At 42.4% G+C, this 20,054-nt stretch overlaps 1 protein-coding gene across 1 annotated transcript in view; it reads right to left on the bottom strand.

Moving 5' to 3' along the window:
* Positions 1-19,823, bottom strand: part of cmasa (cytidine monophosphate N-acetylneuraminic acid synthetase a) — a 20,158-nt gene extending 335 nt beyond the window's left edge. Inside the window, exons 1-8 of the mRNA XM_055150592.1 lie at positions 19,645-19,823; positions 18,549-18,691; positions 18,310-18,465; positions 18,090-18,223; positions 13,449-13,543; positions 11,810-11,981; positions 9,568-9,733; positions 6,995-7,201 (exon numbers count right to left, since the gene is read on the bottom strand). Coding sequence (XP_055006567.1) covers positions 6,995-7,201; positions 9,568-9,733; positions 11,810-11,981; positions 13,449-13,543; positions 18,090-18,223; positions 18,310-18,465; positions 18,549-18,691; positions 19,645-19,823 — 1,252 coding nt within the window. The remainder of the gene's footprint in view (positions 1-6,994; positions 7,202-9,567; positions 9,734-11,809; positions 11,982-13,448; positions 13,544-18,089; positions 18,224-18,309; positions 18,466-18,548; positions 18,692-19,644) is intronic.
* Between the last annotated feature and the right edge of the window lie 231 nt (positions 19,824-20,054).

Raw genomic sequence — 20,054 nt, 5'->3', positions numbered from 1 at the left:
AACTGTTTCTACTTTCCTTTGGCCAAGAGAAAAACTCTGAGCGTCAGATTTACTCAGTACATCAACCTTTTTTTTCAGTTCTTTTTGCTTGTTGAAAACAAATATTAATTATAATCTGTTCACTTTGATTAAACTTGTGCTTTTTGGGATATTGACCTAAAATAAAGTCATAAAGGACTTTTAATCTTGATCAAACTTCAACATTTGGAATTCAAATCATGAACAGATCGTTTAAACATTTCTGTAGCTGCCGCGCTCACACTGACCCTCACTTTATGACATCACGGCGTGTGTCACTGGTGTCTGAGCTCTGGAGACGTTCAGCCTCAAACACGGTTTTTAAACACAGAGCAGAAAACAGAAATAGAATTGTTTGTATTTTATTTTGACTGAACATTTACATTTATAGAATTATGTTTAATTTGACTCTTGCTCTTTTAGAATTTATTATTACATTTATATTTTTACTCTTTGTTATTTTATTTATTGTTTCTGTGTGACTCTGTGTCCAGATCTTTTCCCAGTGGATCAATAAAGTTTGTCTGAGTTTGAGTCGTACAATTATAATAGAGAATAAAATAATAAATAAATAAAATAATATATAATAAAATATTCCGCAAACTACAAAACATTTGCTCTTCTGTGTAAAAGCTGCAAAGTCTTTAAAACATCAACTGAAATATCCTTGTGTGTGTCAGGTCCCTCCCCGTGTGTGTCAGGTCCCTCCCCGTGTGTGTCAGGTCCCTCCTCGTGTGTGTCAGGTCCCTCCCCGTGTGTGTGTCAGGTCCCTCCCCGTGTGTGTCAGGTCCCTCCCGTGTGTGTGTCAGGTCCCTCCCCGTGTGTGTCAGGTCCCTCCCCGTGTGAGTCAGGTCCCTCCCCCGTGTGTGTCAGGTCCCTCCTCGTGTGAGTCAGGTTCCTCCCCGTGTGTGTCAGGTCCCTCCCGTGTGAGTCAGGTCCCTCCCCGTGTGTGTCAGGTCCCTCCCCGTGTGTGTCAGGTCCCTCCTCGTGTGAGTCAGGTCCCTCCCCGTGTGTGTCAGGTCCCTCCCCGTGTGAGTCAGGTCCCTCCCCGTGTGTGTCAGGTCCCTCCTCGTGTGTGTCAGGTCCCTCCCGTGTGAGTCAGGTCCCTCCCCGTGTGTGTCAAGGTCCCTCCCCGTGTGTCAGGTCCTCCCCGTGTGTGTCAGGTCCCTCCCCGTGTGTGTCAGGTCCCTCCCCGTGTGTGTCAGGTCCCTCCCGTGTGAGTCAGGTCCTCCCCGTGTGAGTCAGGTCCTCCCGTGTGTGTCAGGTCCCTCCCCGTGTGTGTCAGGTTCCTCCCGTGTGTGTCAGGTCCCTCCCCGTGTGTGTCAGGTCCCTCCTCGTGTGTGTCAGGTCCCTTCCCCGTGTGTGTCAGGTCCCTCCCCGTGTGTGTCAGGTCCCTCTCCTCGTGTGTGTCAGGTCCCTCCTCGTGTGTGTCAGGTCCCTCCTCGTGTGTGTCAGGTCCTCCTCGTGTGTGTCAGGTCCCTCCCCGTGTGTGTCAGGTCCCTCCTCGTGTGTGTCAGGTCCTCCCGTGTGTGTCAGGTCCCTCCCCGTGTGTGTCAGGTCCTCCTCGTGTGTGTCAGGTCCCTCCTCGTGTGTGTCAGGTCCTCCCCGTGTGTGTCAGGTCCCTCCTCGTGTGTGTCAGGTCCCTCCTCGTGTGTGTCAGTCAGGTCCCTCCTCGTGTGTGTCAGGTCCCTCCTCGTGTGTGTCAGGTCCCTCCTCGTGTGTGTCAGGTCCCTCCTCTGTGTGTGTCAGGTCCCTCCTCGTGTGTCAGGTCCCTCCTCGTGTGTGTCAGGTCCTCTCTCGTGTGTGTCAGGTCCCTCCTCGTGTGTGTCAGGTCCCTCCTCGTGTGTGTCAGGTCCCTCCTCTGTGTGTGTCAGGTCCTTCCTTGTGTGTCTAATCAAAGACTTAATAAATCTTGATAAATTTATTGAATTATTACCGTGGGAAATGTTACATTTTCAAAACAAAAAAATCGTCACTTAATATTAACAATTAAAAAATATATATATTTACCAATACCCCATCTTTAACTTCCTACTTTTGCAAAAAAAAAAGTATATAAATAATAATAAATTAATAAAAATAAAAATAATTATAATAATTTGTTGCATAATTATCTAACATATTTTTTGCCTATAAACAGAAATTTGCCAGTACTCGAAAATGTAAAAGTGTGTAAAGTACAAACCCAAGGCACACGACTGAATATATTAAAAGTCCTTTATTACATGAAGAGACACCAGCGACATGGGACAAAGTGATAAAACAAGACACACCAGTGTCATTAAATACAACCAATTATCAATCACATGACAACATCACATGACAACATCACATGACAACATCACATGACGATTGGAAAAAGACATCGAGCAGCCCCCAAAACAAACCAACCAACCATGAGGAATATATACGTGATGAGCAAACTCACCCAATATTCAGTGGGAGCCTTGGGTTTGAACCTAACCCACTTTTACATTTCCCAGTCAGGGAAACTTTCTGTTTACACCAGGAGAGTTAAACTCATGTTGTTCCGGGGGTCGTGTCCAACCGACTTTGATCCAAAGTGTCCGGATCAGAAAACTCATGTCATATAAACCCCAAAAATAACAAGAAGTTCAAATATTTGTGCAGAGAAACACAAATCTATTACACGAAATCTTTTTTAACTGATGAACTCTTTCTTTTACAAAATATTATAATATTATGAACAACCTGAAACTTGAAGAAAAATACAATTTCAACACAAAGTTTGAACATGAACTTGTCTGTAAACAGGAATAAGTCCATTTTTGTTGTAAAATCCTGCACTCGGCTCCACTTTTCTCATGTTGGACATTTTTCTGATGAGGGTGTCACGGTCAACAGTCAAAACGATCGTCCTTTAAGAGCGTTTGGAAAGAGACAAGTCTTCATTTGTGCTGCTCTGGTGGGAGGGGCCACGTACAGAGACGCTGGAGACGCTGCTGTGATAAACACCACACAAAATTAACAACCATTTTAAATAGAAAATATAATTACAATATTTGAGTAGAAAATCAGCCGAGGGCCAGATTAAAGGTGTTGGAGGGCCGGATCTGGCCCCCGGGCCGTATGTTTGACACCTGTGCTTTAAATACTTCTGTTTTAACCCTCGTAGACTTTTTTAATTCTTTTATGACCCAGTGAAGCGCTCTACCTTTTTTTCTTCAGATTTTTCGTCTCGTTGTTCATCTGTTTCTTTTTTTCCTCGTTCTCTCGATTTAAAATCACAGATCTGATGCACTGAAAAGTCCTGCTGCCAAATATCTGCACAATTTTCAATACCGATACCGATATCTGGGAAACCTTTAAACCCGTTTGCTAAAGTGTTTGTTGTGTCACCATGGTAACCGCTGAACATTCGGCCGTAGACACACACGCGCGTGTCCAGAGGCGCCGTCAAACGCTTTTCTCCATGGAGATGATTCTTGCTTTGTCTGGAATGTTCTGCAGTGTGGCATTAAACCTTTCTATCTCCACGGAGACCAGACCGGATGCAGTTCCAGGTCAGATCTGTGGAGGGGCGACGCGCTCACAGTCACGACGTCTGTTTTTCTGTCGATTTTTGAGCTTTAAAACCTCCCGTGATTGAATAAATGTAAAGTTTAAAGTCACACTGTGGAACATTCCAGACAGAGCAGCGACGTCTCCATAGAAACGAGCAGGTGAAAAGTTACACAGTGCACCTTTAAAGCAGGTTACTACGGAAACAGAAATAGCGTACCGGCTCTTGACCATTTTGTACGATTAAAAACAAACCGTCACACGTTTGGACGTTTTCATTTCAGTTTTATTGCCACATTCCCTTCGCAGACAAAAGTTTAAAAAACATTTAAAACAACAATTTAAGGCATAAATTAAGCAAAAGATAAATGACTTCAGTGATTGGATGAACAACTAAGCTTCAAGACGTTTTTTTCTGCAGTTGTGAGTTACATTTGTGCAGAAAATGTTCAGATCATTTACACAAATTTACAAGAAAGAATCAAACTTTTCTAAACACTGGACTTTGTACACGTCCTGTTGGACAAAGTGTGGGACAGGAAGCGCCGCTCATTATCACATATTCTGGGAATGTCCAGAACTTTCCCAGTTCTGGTCTCAGGTCAGGAGCAGGACTGACAAAGTTCTCTGTTACTTTACCACACAACTTTGAGACATTGTACCTTGGGATAAAACCTGCCCAACTTATAGAACGTAAGAAAAAATATATTTATAACATATTACTGGCTGCTGGGAAAAAGTGTATTACAAAAAGACGGCTTAGTGATAAAGTTCGGTGCATTGAGGATAAATGTTGTTCACTCGTTTATGTCATGGAAAAACTGACATTTAATATGAGACTTGACTTTGACAAATTTGACAATTACTGGAAAACTTGGAGAATGTTTGTTGCCCTGTTTAGATCTGATTTTAATTGAGTTTGACTTGATGAAACCACCGTGTTTTTATATCTGACCGTGTATGTGTATGTATGTGTGCATATATGTATATATATGTATGTATGTGTTTATATATGTGTCCGGGTGTATGTATGTATATATGCATATATATATTATTTTGTTTTATTATTATTATTTTATTTTATTATTATAATTTTTTTTCTTGTTTTGTTATTAGTTTTAATATTACCAAACTTTTTTCCTTTTGTTAAGCTTGATCATTTCTATAATATAAGTACAGTGACTTTATTTACTTTTAGAAAAGGAGAAAAGGAATGATAATTGAAAAGGTGCGTCAATGTACGATATATACTGTTCCTTTGTTTCCAATAAACTTGAATGGGAAAAAAAAACACTCGACTTTGTGTTTGTGTCGTGTGAGGAGAGAAATGTTCTAATGTTCTAATGTTCTAATGTTCTGATGTTCTAATGTCCTAATGTTCTGATGTTCTAATGTTCTTATGTTCTTATGTTCTAATGTTCCTGGTCACACACAGAGCTGGAGTTGTTTGTGTTTCATTCATGTTTAATCCATGTGTCGTTCATTCACTCGTTTTTCAAAATAAAACCAAAAATAAGAAAAAAAAAATAAAATATATATATATATATATATATATATATATATATATATTATATATATCACTGTCAGTGCTGCATTCACATCGTCTAGGAGACAGGAGCAGGTCCTGGGCACTCGAGCAATAGAGGCCCAGATCTACCACACCAGACCAGACCCCCGGTGTCGACTGTGCAAAGAGGCTCCTGAGACAGTCCAGCACATAACTGCAGGGTGTAAGATGCTGCAGGGAAACAAACATGGAGCGACATAACCAAGTGGCGGGCAGAGTGTACAGAAACATCTGTGCAGAGTTTGGGCTGGAGACCCCAGGATCAAGGTGGGAAACACCTCCAAAGGTTGTGGAGAATGACCGAGCCAAGATCCTGTGGGACTTCAGATACAGACTGACAGGATGGAGATGGACCAACCAGACATAGTGGAGGTGGATAAGAAACAGAGCAGAGCCGTGGTGGTGGACATCACAATACCAAGCGATGGTAATATCAGGAAAAAGGAACACGAGAAGCTAGAGAAATACCAGGGGCTCAAGGAAGAGCTGGAGAGAGTCTGGAAAGTAAAGGCATCAGTGGAGCCTGTGGTGATCGGACACTCGGGGCTGTAACCCCCAAACTGGAAGAGGCTTCAACAGATACCGGGAAAAACAACGGAACATCTCAGTCCAGAAAAGTGCAGAACTGGGAACAGCAAAGATACTGCGCAGAACTGTCAAGCTCCCAGGCCTCTGGTAGACGACCTGAGCTGAATGAGGGTGAGAGACCAACCACCGTGGAAGGTGAGAAACACATTTTATATATATATATATATATATATATATATATATATATATATATATATATATATATATATATATATTTTTTTTTTTTTTTCTTCATTATTTGTGTCCAAAACCAAAATGATTTTTTTTTTTTTTTTTTTTTTTCGTGTTTAAATGAAAAATGGAAAAAATGGAGAATGGACTAAACCAGGACTGAACCAGGACTGATGCACTGACTGGACGTCCTTGAGCAAATCCCGCGCCTCAGAAAAACTGTTGTGTTGTTGTGTTCTGTGTGTTCTGTGTGTGTGTGTGTGTGTGCTGTGTGTGTGTGTGTGTGTGTGTGTGTCGTGTGTGTGTGTGTGTGTGTGTGTGTGTGTGTGTGTGTGTGTGTGTGTGTGTGTGTGTGATGTGTGTGTGTGTGTGTGTGTGTGTGTGTGTGTGTGTGTGTGTGTGTGTGTGTGTGTGTGTGTGTGTGTGTGTGTGTGTGTGTGTGTGTGTGTGTGTCGTTGTGTGTGTGTATGTGTTGTGTGTGTGTGTGTGTGTGTCGTGTGTGTGTCTTGTGTGCGTCTGTGTGTGTGTGTCGTGTGTGTCGTGTATGTTGTGTGTGTGTGTGTGTGTGTGTGTGTGTGTGTGTGTGTGTGTGTGTGTGTGTGTGTGTGTGTGTGTGTGTGTGTGTGTGTGTGTGTGTGTGTGTGTGTGTGTGTGTGTGTGTGTGTGTGTGTGTGTGTGTGTGTGTGTGTGTGTGTGTGTGTGTGTGTGTGTGTGTGTGTGTGTGTGTGTGTGTGTGTCGTGTGTGTGTGTGTGTTGTGTGTGTGTGTGTGTGTGTGTGTGTGTGTGTGTGTGTGTGTGTGTGTGTGTGTGTGATGTGTGTGTGTGTGTGTGTGTGTGTGTTGTGTGTGTGTGTGTGTGTGTGTGTGTGTGTGTGTGTGTGTGTGTGTGTGTGTGTGTGTGTGTGTGTGTGTGTGTGTGTGTGTGTGTGTGTGTGTGTGTGTGTGTGTGTGTGTGTGTGATGTGTGTGTGTGTGTGTGTGTGTGTGTGTGTGTGTGTGTGTGTGTGTGTGTGTGTGTGTGTGTGTGTGTGTGTGTGTGTGTGTGTGTGTGTGTGTGTGTGTGTGTGTGTGTGTGTGTGTGTGTGTGTGTGTGTGTGTGTGTGTGTGTGTGTGTGTGTGTGTGTAGGAACTGGCTCGGTCGATCCGGTCCTGCTCCAGTTGAGATTTGGCTTTTCGTTTTTGCAGTCTGATGTGTTCGCTGAACTCGCGCACGGCTCCTTTTCCGGCGACACTTTTGCAGATGTACTTGGCTCCGTTCATGGCCACGACGGGCGAGTCCGCGGGCACGGCGCTCAAACCCGCCACGTTCAGGCACTCCACGTCCGTCTCATCACATCCTACGGAAAAAACACAAAGGAATTTAAAGAAAGATTCAATATTCACCAGAGTTTCCAGGACCAAACCAGTTTAAAGGGCCACTGTGTTTTTAAACTCGTTCACACACTTTACTCGTGTGACCGGGAGCTCGGCGGGTCATAGTTGTTTTTGTGCGACCGTCAGGCGTCCGTGAATTCCTCCACCTCCTGTGCGTCGCTCCCGGCGTCACTGATTAACGATTAGAAAAGCCTGTTGACGCTGTAGTGCGGCAGTCGGTTCACATTTACACATATATTTTAACACGTTTAGCACCTTATTTGACACGTCACATTGTCGAATGATTCTCCATATGATAATGATCCTCCCACTGTTTTTCCAGTCAATGAATTTAAAATGTTTTCAGCCGATCACTGACCAACGCCCCAGGGCAGCTGTGGCTTCAGTAGTAGTTTACACCACTGAGTGTGGAGTGACTGAATAATAAACTGTGAAGAGCTTTGGGGATCTTGAAAGGCGATATATAAATGTAATCAATCAATCAATCAATCAACACAAAGAGTCAGAACAACAACACCGATGATCTTTACTCTTAAAAAATAAACCTCACACTGTGTAAATTTTCATCTGTCAAATTTAAACAAATTTAACTGTCGTGCACCTCAACGTATTTATCTTTTCAGTTTGTCGCTCATTAAACAAATGATTATTTAATTGTCTGTGTACAAATGTCAAAGGAGGAGAACATGAAACACACAAACTCACAGTGGGAGGATCATTATCATATGGAGAATCATTTGACTCGTTAAATAAGTGTTAAACACGTTAAATATATGTGTAAATGTGAACAGTTTGGTTTGTCATATTCGGTGGCTTGTGAGCGCGGCGCGTATATATATATATATATATATATATATATATATATATATATATATATATATATATATGTATATATATATATATATATATATATACATATAAACGACGCCTCTGATCTGATTCACAAACCAGACGTGAAAACTCTGTTCATTCAATGTTTCTCTTGAAAAAATCTCTGAAAAATATGATAGAACTTTCTTTTCTGTTCCTATGTGGTCTTATATCTGTGTCATCCCTCAGTGGTCCAGGTCTAAACCAGGACTAAACCAGGACTAAACCAGGTCTAAACCAGGTCTAAACCAGGACTAAACCAGGTCTAAACCAGGACTAAACCAGGTCTAAAACCAGGACTAAAACCAGGACTAAACCAGGACTAAACCAGGTCTAAACCAGGTCTAAACCAGGTCTAAACCAGGACTAAACCAGGTCTAAACCAGGTCTAAACCAGGACTAAACCAGGTCTAAACCAGGACTAAACCAGGTCTAAACCAGGTAAAACCAGGTCTAAACCAGGTCTAAACCAGGTCTAAACCAGGACCAGGTAAACCAGGTCTAAACCAGGACTAAACCAGGTCTAAACCAGGACTAAACCAGGTCTAAACCAGGTCTACCAGGTAAACCAGGTCTAAACCAGGTCTAAACCAGGTCTAAACCAGGACTAAACCAGGTCTAAACCAGGACTAAACCAGGTCTAAACCAGGTCTAAACCAGGACTAAACCAGGTCTAAACCAGGTCTAAACCAGGACTCCAGGTAAACCAGGACTAAAACCAGGTCTAAAAACCAGGTCTAAACCAGGACTAAACCAGGTCTAAACCAGGACTAAACCAGGTCTAAACCAGGTCCAGGTCTAAACCAGGACTAAACCAGGTCTAAACCAGGTCTAAACCAGGACTAAACCAGGTCTAAACCAGGACCAGGACTAAACCAGGACTAAACCAGGAAAACCAGGTCTAAACCAGGACTAAACCAGGACTAAAACCAGGTCTAAACCAGGTAAACCAGGTAAACCAGGTCTAAACCAGGACTAAACCAGGTCTAAACCAGGTCTAAACCAGGACTAAACCAGGTCTAAACCAGGACTAAACCAGGTCTAAACCAGGTCTAAACCAGGTCTAAAAACCAGGACTAAACCAGGTCTAAAACCAGGTCTAAACCAGGACTAAACCAGGTCTAAACCAGGTCTAAACCAGGTCTACCAAAACCAGGACTAAACCAGGTCTAAACCAGGTCTAAACCAGGTAAACCATAAACCAGGACTAAACCAGGTCTAAACCAGGTCTAAACCAGGTCTAAACCAGGTCTAAACCAGGTCCTTGGGTCCTTTGTTCTGATCCAGCTCACGATTGTTCTAAAACTGTTCAGGAACGACTCACTTCTGTTCTTTTCATTGGACTTTTTTTAGTATCGATCCCTGTGAAAAATGAGCATCTAGTTTTAGTATCGATCAGAATCAGATTTTCGATACTTTTGCCGACCCTGACGGTGACAGCGGAAGCGTGCGCACTGACCCATGTAGGCCACGTCCTTCCAGTTGAGCTCTCGCTTCTTCACCAGAGGCTCCAGGTCCATCAGAGGTTTGTCCCCCACAGGCAGCACCGCGCAGCCCAGATGTTCACTCATGGTCTGGGACAGAGCCTGGGCCACCGGGTCCAGCGTGGAGGTCAACAAGATCACCTGGAAACACACAAAACACAATAAAACACTCAACATAAACAAACTGTTCATATGTGACAGTGTGAACAGTCTGTTCGTCTCTTCTGTTGTTTTTACTACATGTCGGCTCCTGATTTCTCAGTTTATCAAACACATTTACCACAAAAAGTGACACTTATATGTTTTTATCTTCTTCATTACACTTTTTTTGGCTGGAGCGACTTATACTCCAAAAAATACAGCATAAGCACATTTCACAACTTTCAGAGATTTTAACTAGCATGCAAACACGCACATTCTCAGACAATAAAACACTTTATAATGGGCCCCGTGCACTGTTCTGATTCCTGAGCTGGTTTCACTTGGTGGAAACCGTGTGACCTGCAGCATTAGGATTCGTTCGCTCGACAGGAGGCGGGGACTTTTTTTATTGAACCAATCGCTGCTGTTTGGTCGTGACGTTTGTAAAGCTCCAAATCGTGTAGGAAGAAGAACAATAACGTCTTTCCCCGAGATCAAATTCACCAAACATTCTCTTTGTTCTGACTTTAAATCCTTTAAATCGTCGCCAACACAGAATGTCTGTCTTCGTCTACGTCCATCGACACTTTGTTTCCTGTTGTGTTGCACCAGTTTGACGTCATGGCTCAGTGCAATGTTTACAACTTGCGAGGTTTTTGTAAATCGTCGAGGTTTTTCTGATTCTGATCTAGTCACTGGAGAGAAATGAAACTGAGCGGAGACACTAGGGGGCACCAGACTGACAACCACACTTACTTCTTGTCTGATTAAATATTTATTGGGTTTTTGCAGAGTTGTGCTAAAATAAATGAATATTTAAAGGTTGTATAGAGGATTTTCCAAGGAATGAAAAATCCAGCGACTGTTTGTCCTTTTTCAAATGTTGCTCCTGTGTGAAACCACCTCCTCCCCTACAGCTCCTACGTAGAAACACCTCCTCCCTCCTCCTCCTTACGCCACAAACAGGTTTGTTTCTAGAAAACAAGTCCTCATCGCTGCACATGACTTGTAAACAACTAACTACAACTAACTACAACTAACTACAGTGTTGGTTTAGGCAAGACGGAGAAGTGAGGAGTGGGGGGAGCGAAACAGGGAGCAGGGAGAGGAGAGAGGAGCAGGAAAGGGGTGCAGAGGGGAGCGGAGATTCAGTGCGAATGAAGCTCCTACTACAACACGCAGCAGCAGGTGGACTCTTTCTTTGCGTTGAAAATGACGTTTTCAGACACAGGACGTCACATTCGGGTCCTGAAAAACGTTTGTGTCGCTCTTGGAAATAAAGTTTTCATAATAAGCAGAAGTTTCCTGTCCAGGAGTAATTTGTGGACCAGTGGTTCAGTCTTTAGACTCTTCGTCTGCTTCAGTCGCGCCATCGCTGGAATGAATCTCCAAGAATCACCTTAGTTTGTCTTCGCTGCTTTTCCCCTTGTCTTCTTCTTTCACCTCAAAAACGGACTTTCTTTTGCGGCGAACTGCTCCTGGATTCTTGTCGCCATTGCAACAAACTTTGTGCGAACTGCGAGGAAGATATAGGTCAAAAAAGTCGCTAAGAACTGTTGCGTTGGTGGAGTAAACAGCGTCTGTGCGTCTTGCGTCTGTGGACTGCGTGACAGTCGTACGTAAACCACGTACCGGCGGCGCAGACAAGTCAGTTACACTAGAAACGTAGGGAGTTTGATTGACAGCCTGTCAGCTCACAGATAACGAGGCAGTGTCGTTATCTATTGGCAAATGTTTAGCCCCACCACGTCCAGAGTTGATGAATTTTTATTCTCTTTTTTTGGTCATCATAATTACAAGGCGACTGCATCTATAATCTATCACTGACAACTTTGAAACAAAAAAAATCCTCCATACAAACTTTAAAGCTGCACTGTGTAACTTTTCTGGTGGAGGGTCCGTCAGATTAACTTGTCATTTGTCCTTAGATGTTGTTATTTTGTCTGGAATGTTCCACACTGTGGCATTAAACCTTTCTATCTCCACGGAGACCAAACCAGACAGTGTTCCAGGTCAGATCTGTGGAGAGGCGACCCCGCTCACTGTTTTGTGTGTTTTTTCGTGTTCGTTCCTCACCTCCACTCCTTCTTTCTTCAGCATCCGGAGCCCGGCCGTGTCCCTGGTGTTGATGGAGATCATCTCGCCTCCAGACGCCATCAGGAAAATCCGTCCGTCCGTCAGACACCCGGAGACGTTACAGAACATCAGCTTCACCACCTCCGGAATGTCGCGCCCGAAGTAACCGTACCTGAAACCAACGAAACAAGTCAACAACTGTGATGGGACTTTCGGCTCTTTCACGGGATCTGATTCTTTTGCATGTGTTCAAAGAGACTGACTCTTTTTTTAAAAAGTCAAAGTTTGAACTCAGTCTGAGACATGTTTTGTATAATTTGTGCTTTTAGACTTGACTCCTGCTTTTGACACAGTCGACCACACGACTCTTTTAAAACATTGTGAAGAACGTGTGGGTGTCAGAGGGACCGTCCTGGACTGGTTTAGGTCGTACTTCTCTCTGAGGTCCTTCACTGTGAGGCTGCGGGACTCCACCTCGTCGTCCGCCCTTCTTCTTAGTGGAGTCCCCCAGGGTTCAATCCTGGGGCCTTTGCTTTTTGCACTTTACCTGCTCCCACTTGGAGAAATTTTTACCATTTTTACACAGATGATGCCAGATTTATTGCCTATTGGAAAAAAGTCACTGCCCCTGACACTTCTGCTCGACTGTGTGTCTGACGTCAAGGCTCATTTGGCCCAAAACTCTTTAAAACTGAATGAAGCAAAGACTAAGGTGATGCTGTTTGGGACCAGTAGAACCTTCACTGATGTGGGACACCTCAAAAATTATGGACGTCCCACAGTCACCAACCTCAGCATCACCAGAGACAGTGAATTTAAATTTACAAACAGATCAACAACATTTTAAAATCAAGATTTTATCATTTGTGACACTGATCTAAAGTCAAACCCTTTTTATCTTTTAAATTTTCTGAACAAGTCATGCAGGTTTTTATCTCATCAGGCCTGGACGACTGTGACACATTTTATTGCAGCATCTCACAAAACGCACTTTACCGACGACAGTGAGTCCAAAACTCTGCAGCGCGACTTTTAACAGGAACAAAAAGAAGAGAACACGTTACCCCAACCCTCACGTCTTTACTCTGGTTTGATGTTCCTTTTAAAGTTATTTTATTGTTTGTTTTTGAAGCTTTGAATATTCTGGGCTCGTGTCACGTCTCGGATCTCATCCAGATTTACTCCTCCTGAGGTCTGAGGTCCGAGGTCCAGCTCCAGGTCGTGCAGTCTAAGACGAGACTTAAAACCAGGAGGACAGGAGCTTCTCTGAGACTGAACCCAAACTCTGGACACTCTGCCCCTCGAACAGCCCCAACAGAAATCTGCAGAACTCACATCTGAAGAACTGTTCATATGTGACGTTAACAGTCTGTTCTTCTCTTCTGTTGTTTTTACTACAACTTCACTTTACACACGACATGTCTGCTGCTGATCTCTCATTTTATCAAATACATTTCCCCCAAAAAGTGAGACTTATATATGTTTTTTTCTTCTTCACCCATTTTTTGTCTGGAGCGACTTACAGTGTGAAAAATATTATGTTGTTGTGATACTTTTGACGATACGATATCAGGATATTTTGAGAGGATCTTTAGTGGTAGAAAAGCTGCAGTAGAAACATGAAGTGTTTTGTTCTGACCTGAGGACCCTCTGCTCAGCCACGGGCCAGTCGATGTCCACATCGATGTCCACACTGTACTCGGGAAGCATCTCATAGTACGCCACTTTCCCGCCCTGGAAACAAACACCTATTAATATATTTGGGACTCTACCCCACATGAAAACTCAGAACAGTGTGAGATTTGTGTCAGAAATGTTCATTCTCTCAAATATTCAGGTTCAGTTAGTTTGTAAAGATCTGCTTGGAGTAAATAGATCTTGGACCTCAAAAACTGAACAAAAAATTGAGTGGCAACTAAATGTGAGATTTAATAAAGACACACAATATTTGACAACAGATTCTAAAATCTATGACCAAGAGTCTACAATAATACAAATGTTCATCTTCCTCGCTCTATTATTGATGAAGTTCTGGTCTCAAACATGTTTATAAATTAAGGCTTCAGAAAAAGTGAACATGGCCCCAAAACTTCAATGGACCAAACTCAGGAACGACTCAAGGGACTGAGAGAAAACTTGAGATTCTTTCATTTGGTCATTTTAGAAATGTTTAGATTTTTTTTCAGCCAAATCTGAGATGCTCAAAGGGGAGGGTGGACTGACGGACTGACCCACTAGTATCGACACTAGACACTAGTGTTGTAGTCAAGACCACGCGAATCGAGACCAAGACCCGTCCGAGACCTCAGGACCGAGACTTTGAAAGGCCGAGACCACGGCTCATCGAGACCAAATCGAGAGTTTGACGACACTTTTTACGCCGCACTGATGTTCTAGAACAACATGTATAACACTGTCCATCCTTCATTTCTGGCCACCAATAAATCTGAAGTGTTTTGCGTCCGATCGCTGATCAGGACGGACACAGCAAAACAGTCCAGCACAGATGGGTTTTGTGGCAAAGTTCACTCTAACTCAACTGCACTGGAGTTTCACAAAGGCAGAAAGTTTGGGAGGGAACAGGAAAATAACAAACAAATAATAATAATAATAATAATCATTAATTTAGCACTTTTCAAAACAAACTTACAAAGTGCTGACTGAACCAACATGCACTTTCAATATGAAATTAACGGCCTGTAGATGGCGCCACACATCCAGTACTGGCAGACCAACATATTTTATAGTCACAATTATAATGAACTCATAAAAGTCTGAATGAGGAGCTAAATAAAATTAAAAAGTGGATGAATATCAATAAATTGTCATTAAACTTGAGTAAGACCAAGGCCATGATGTTTGGCAATCGCAAGATTAACACAGAGTTACACATGTTGATTGAAGGTGTCCAAATAGAAAATGTAAATGAAAATAAATTCCTGGGAGTTATAATAGACAGTAAATGATCATGGAAAAGCCACATCAGACACGTCAAAACAAACATTTCCAAAAGTCTTGCTGTGGTAAACAAAGTGAAATATGACCTTGATCAAAATGCCCTTCGTACATTCGACTGTTCATTGGTTCTTTTATTTCACAGAAGTGTTGAAGTGTGAGGGACACTTACTGATCTACACTTCATCTGTTGATTATTTTACAGAAACGAGCTCTGTGAATCATCCATAAAGTTGTTTTTTTTAACACACCCACAATCTTTTTATTTCATTCAATCCAATCTCCTCAAGATTCCTGAACTTGTAAAATATTATCCACTGGTCATTTTATTCAGAGCAACAATTTACTACCACGTAATATTCAAAGCTTATTCAAAATGAGAGAACTTATCATTTTAGAGGGTTTGGACATTTCAATTTGCCTAACGTACGAACGACTCGTAAAAGTTTGTGTGTGTCTGTTTGTGGTGTAAAACTCTGGAACAGACTGGATCCACGTCTCAAGCAACGACAAAATCTCCATAAATTCAAGTTGTTCTATAAACATCTGGTCTGGTCACAGTTTATGGAGAGTGGGTCAGAATATTAGAACAAAACTGCCTCTGTAGCGCTGCTTTATGTTTGTTGTCCATTACATGACTTGTATTTGTTGTTTCTTCATTCATTGTCTGTGTCCTGAACTTTACCTTTGTTGGTGCGTTTATGTTCTACGACAAAACTATAACAGTGACTCTTTGTCTGCACTTGTAAACAGTTCATATAGTTTAATTCAAAATGTCTGAAAAACGCTAAATAAGATCATTGTGTTCGATTATGAAGAGTAGGGCTGGGATTAAATACGTTTTCTTCTTCCCACACTGTAAACCCAAATTAGTAATCATGACTAAAACCGCGGTGGTGAGAGACGCACTGGGACGTCTGGTTTTTACAATATCAAAAACTAAACAAATCAAGCTCTGTTTACATAAAGTCTTCTGTCCAAAATAATCCATTACTAAAGAACTGAAGTCTCTAAAACTAATGTTTACAAGTAATTAACTAAGCATTACTTGTGTATTACAGTAATCATTACTTATTTTTATCAGTATGTATTTCTGATATTTATGAGTATTTATTGATTATGTTTATTAGTTATCATAATTAGATGCAAATTATACATCATATTATTTTTTTAATAACTGACATAAAATGACATTTTTTTTCTCACAAATTTATTGCAAAAATAGTGCAATAATAACATGCTTAAACCTGAATAAAGTGCAGTCTTCTGTTTGTTCCCTGTAGCAGCATTTGCTTTGGGTGAAGATCTGGTGTTGGAGGAGAAACACCTTCAGATTTACTAACAAGATCCAAATGTCCATTTGGCGAAAGGATTCATCACCGTCCTAAAGAAAAACATTAATGCCAGAAACATAACCAATAGTGAATGAAATTACTGAACTACAACAGACTCAATAAGAAAGACAAAACATAAATTGTATGAAATTCAATTTATGCTGACATGATAACTGATAAATGTTCAAACAAATATTTGAAAATCAATAATAATCTGACTTTAAGATAAATAATATTCATGGAATGGCTGGAGCTCGTAATGTACAGACATATTCAAATTATACAATAAATGTCACATTCTAAAAGTTTCACATTACAAACAAAATGTACATTTACAAAGCTTCTAGATTTGAAGAATTGAGTGGGATTGTCTCCGAGTGAGTCAGGAAGACCTGAGTGTGACTGTCCTTTTTTCAGTAGAATCCAGTGACTGTAAGACAGAAAATGATACTGTATGATAAGTTAAAAGAAATATACATTTAACCATTAACATGAAGTATGTATTTTAATAAAAATGAATTATCTTTTTATCCATTTTAGATTAACTATGTTATGACGCTTTTACTGCACATGTATTTTTAACCGGGTTACAAAAGTTTTACCTGTATTTGCTGCAAAAGCTGTGCCAACCGTCACCCACGCTGCTCCTCGTCAGCTTTAAAACTTTAAATAAAACGGGTCATGTGGTTATCAAGGGCAGAATACAATTCCTGGTGCAGGTCTTTTCCCACAATCCTTTTGAATTCCAGACAAATCTAAAAAAAAAAAAGAAAAAGAAATTAGTTCTGTAGTGTCTGAGGTAGTAACTTCTCTTATCACAGCTGAACTCACAGTATTTACAGCTCCACAGCCTGTTGGGTCATCACCTGTAAAACACAAAATATGTTTTAGTTTTTAATTCCAACCAAAGCTTTTATGCAATTTTGTGGTGATAATCTAAATACTTGAACTCCAAACTCTCCATTTGCACCCACGGTTTTAGATTTTAGAACAATCATATAGCAAACAACGAAAACGAGTCTCGATAAAAAAAACAAAAACACCAACTCTATACATTCATTCTAAAATTGGATTCGCGCGGCCTCCAGGAGGAGACGCTCTTCTGTTTTAGTCCTGGTTTAGTTCTGAGGCGCGGTGCACACGGTGGACGTGAGGACTTCTATGGGTCCATGCGTCGTTAAACCGCCACCCGCCCGAGTTGGATTAAAATAGTATTTTTCGTCGTGTGATTCGCGAGCATTAGCTGTTCTCTGTTAGCAGATGATAACGAGCACAATGTGACCACAAGTTCACTTCACTTTAGTCTTATTTGGCTGCAAGCGTCAACCAATGTTTCCAACTATTCAGTCTCACGGGAACATAAATCATATTTATTCACTTACCATGTGATGATAAAGCAAACTGACGCTGGACTGAAGCCAACAGTCCGAGCAGGAAGTCAAATGTGGTTTGGTGCAGTTTGGGAGAGTTCAGGTGCCAAGCACCTCCCTTCACCGGTAAAAACATCCAAGTGTGAGTCTCCACTCAGAGCCATGAGTACAGCAAATACTAGTTTAAAATAGTTTACAATTCACACTTTGTTTAGTAATGGTCCCGCCTTTTGCAAAATATTTAAAAGATTAGTAATATTAGCATGGCTTAATATGTAAAAGAAAATGTGGGTTTACAGTGCACTCCTTTTTGGGCAAAATAGTAATAATAATAGTTAATTTTTTTTATGGTTGTTATTTTCATTTCTATTATGATTTCACTTATGTTATTTGTTCCATTGTATATAAATGTAAATCTTTACTTCCCCAAAATAAATGCATAAAATAAAAAAAAATAAAAAAATAGAGAGACTTGAGACATAAGTCAGGTCAGTGTAAAGTCCACGAGACGAGACCAAGACCGTAAAAAAACCGTCTCGAGGCCGGGCTCCAGACCAACACCGGTGTCGAGTCTGTTCCCGAGTATCCGAGCTCTAAATGTGGGTTCAGTGAGTCTCTGACCTGTATCCGTCCTTCACGGATCAGTTTTGTGGTGCCGAAGTAGAAGGAGCCGTTCTCACACAGCTCCCCGTCCCAGTCCTGACGCCGCGGACGGTTACACGGGTCGAGGTTCAGAGGGCGGGTCAACTCCTCGCCTGAAAACAAACAAAAAACAAACAAATCATAATGAAAAAAATCCACTCTGACTCTCAAAGGTAATAAAAATCGTAACCGAACGTACTTCCTTTCTTGATTTCCTGCCAGCGGAAGTGGTGCCTCCTGACCACGGAGAAGACGGAATCGTAGCCGCGCTTCAAGATGTACTCCAGCGCCTCCTTCAGGTGGAACGGGTGCAGGCACGGAGACGTGGCCTGGATGTGGCACACGATGTCCACCACTAAACCAAGAAAATGAGAAAGGAAACAAACTTAACGAGGTCAGAGGAGCAGAGGAGAAGGTCAGAAGGTCAGAGGGTCAGACCTGGGTTGAGGCGGATGAACTCTTGCATCGTGTCCAAGGAGGTCGATGAGTCTTTGGACACTTCTGCAGATCTGCGGTGGATCTGAGCTCCCCAAGAACGTCCCACCTTCTCGATGTCGTCGTGGTCGGTCGACACCCAAACACTAAGAACGAAAACGACAAACAGCAGAGGGAAAGATTCCAAAATCAGACACTAATCAAAAAATGGGTTTAGAACGAACTTGAACTGGACTTTTAAAGGCCAAGACCGAGACAAGACCGAGACCACGGCCCGTCCAGACCAAATCCAGACCATCTTTGTCATTTTCAACATTTATTTGTATTTTACTGTTATTTTGGCGCAAATATATCAATGTTTTTATAAATCTGTCTCCATTTTATCACTCGTCAAGTGTCAGACCTCGAGACCGAGACAAGACCGAGTCCAAGCGCCTTCAGGACCGAGACAAGACCGAGACAAGACCGAGACAAGACCGAGACAAGACCGAGTCCAAGCGCCTTCAAGACCGAGACAAGACCGAGACAAGACCGAGTCCAAGCGCCTTCAGGACCGAGACAAGACCGAGACAAGAGACCTCGAGACCGAGACAAGACCGAGTCCAAGCGCCTTCAAGACCGAGACAAGACCGAGTCCAAGTGCCTTTAAGACCGAGACAAGACCGAGTCCAAGCGCCTTTAAGACCGAGACAAGACCGAGACAAGACCGAGAAGACCGAGTCCAAGCGCCTTCAAGACCGAGACAAGACCGAGTCCAAGCGCCTTCAAGACCGAGACAAGACCGAGTCCAAGCGCCTTTAAGACCGAGACAAGACCGAGTCCAAGCGCCTTTAAGACCGAGACAAGACCGAGTCCAAGCGCCTTTAAGACCAAGTCCGCAAAAAAACAGTCCTGATCCGGTCTCGAGTTCTTTAACACGGGTGTTAAACGTGTGAATGAAACAAAACACAAGTCCAGGTCGGTTTGTGATGATGAAACATTAGAACAGTTTTAGAAAATAGTGTAAAATGGACAATAAGAACCTAAATCTCTGCGCAGAACAACCAAAATACAGAAGGTAAACGCTGATGTTTATAATTCTAATGTTCGGTTTGTTTACCTGTCAAAAAGGTCAGAGTCCACCGCAGCCCGGATCACCCAGCCCAGCAGCGGGATGCCAGCCAGGGTCTTGATGTTCTTCAGGGGGATGCCTTTGCTCCCGCCCCGGGCCAGGATCAGCGCCGCTACGTGCCTTTTGTCCCCACCGTTTGACACCTTCTCTTCACTGCACGATGACATGGTTCTGTAGGTTTACACAAGAAACAGAAGAAAGAGAAAGTTAGAAGAGTAAAGGACGGAGATTTAATACAAGATCCAGGCTCCAAGAAGTTTAAAGTTGGTTTTTAAAGCACTTCATGGCGACTCTGGGGCGACTCTGGGGCGACTCTGGGGCGACTCTGGGGCGACTCTGGAGCGACTCTGAGGCGACTCTGGGGCGACTTTGGGGCGACTTTGGGCGACTTTGGGGCG

The sequence above is a fragment of the Boleophthalmus pectinirostris genome, unplaced genomic scaffold (assembly GCF_026225935.1).
Source record: "Boleophthalmus pectinirostris isolate CB_2022bp ecotype Guang Dong unplaced genomic scaffold, ASM2622593v1 HiC_scaffold_1, whole genome shotgun sequence".
NCBI classification, from domain to species: domain Eukaryota; kingdom Metazoa; phylum Chordata; class Actinopteri; order Gobiiformes; family Gobiidae; genus Boleophthalmus; species Boleophthalmus pectinirostris.
Note: the sequence above shows the minus strand (reverse complement) of the source record. Positions and strands in the feature narration are given on the sequence as shown.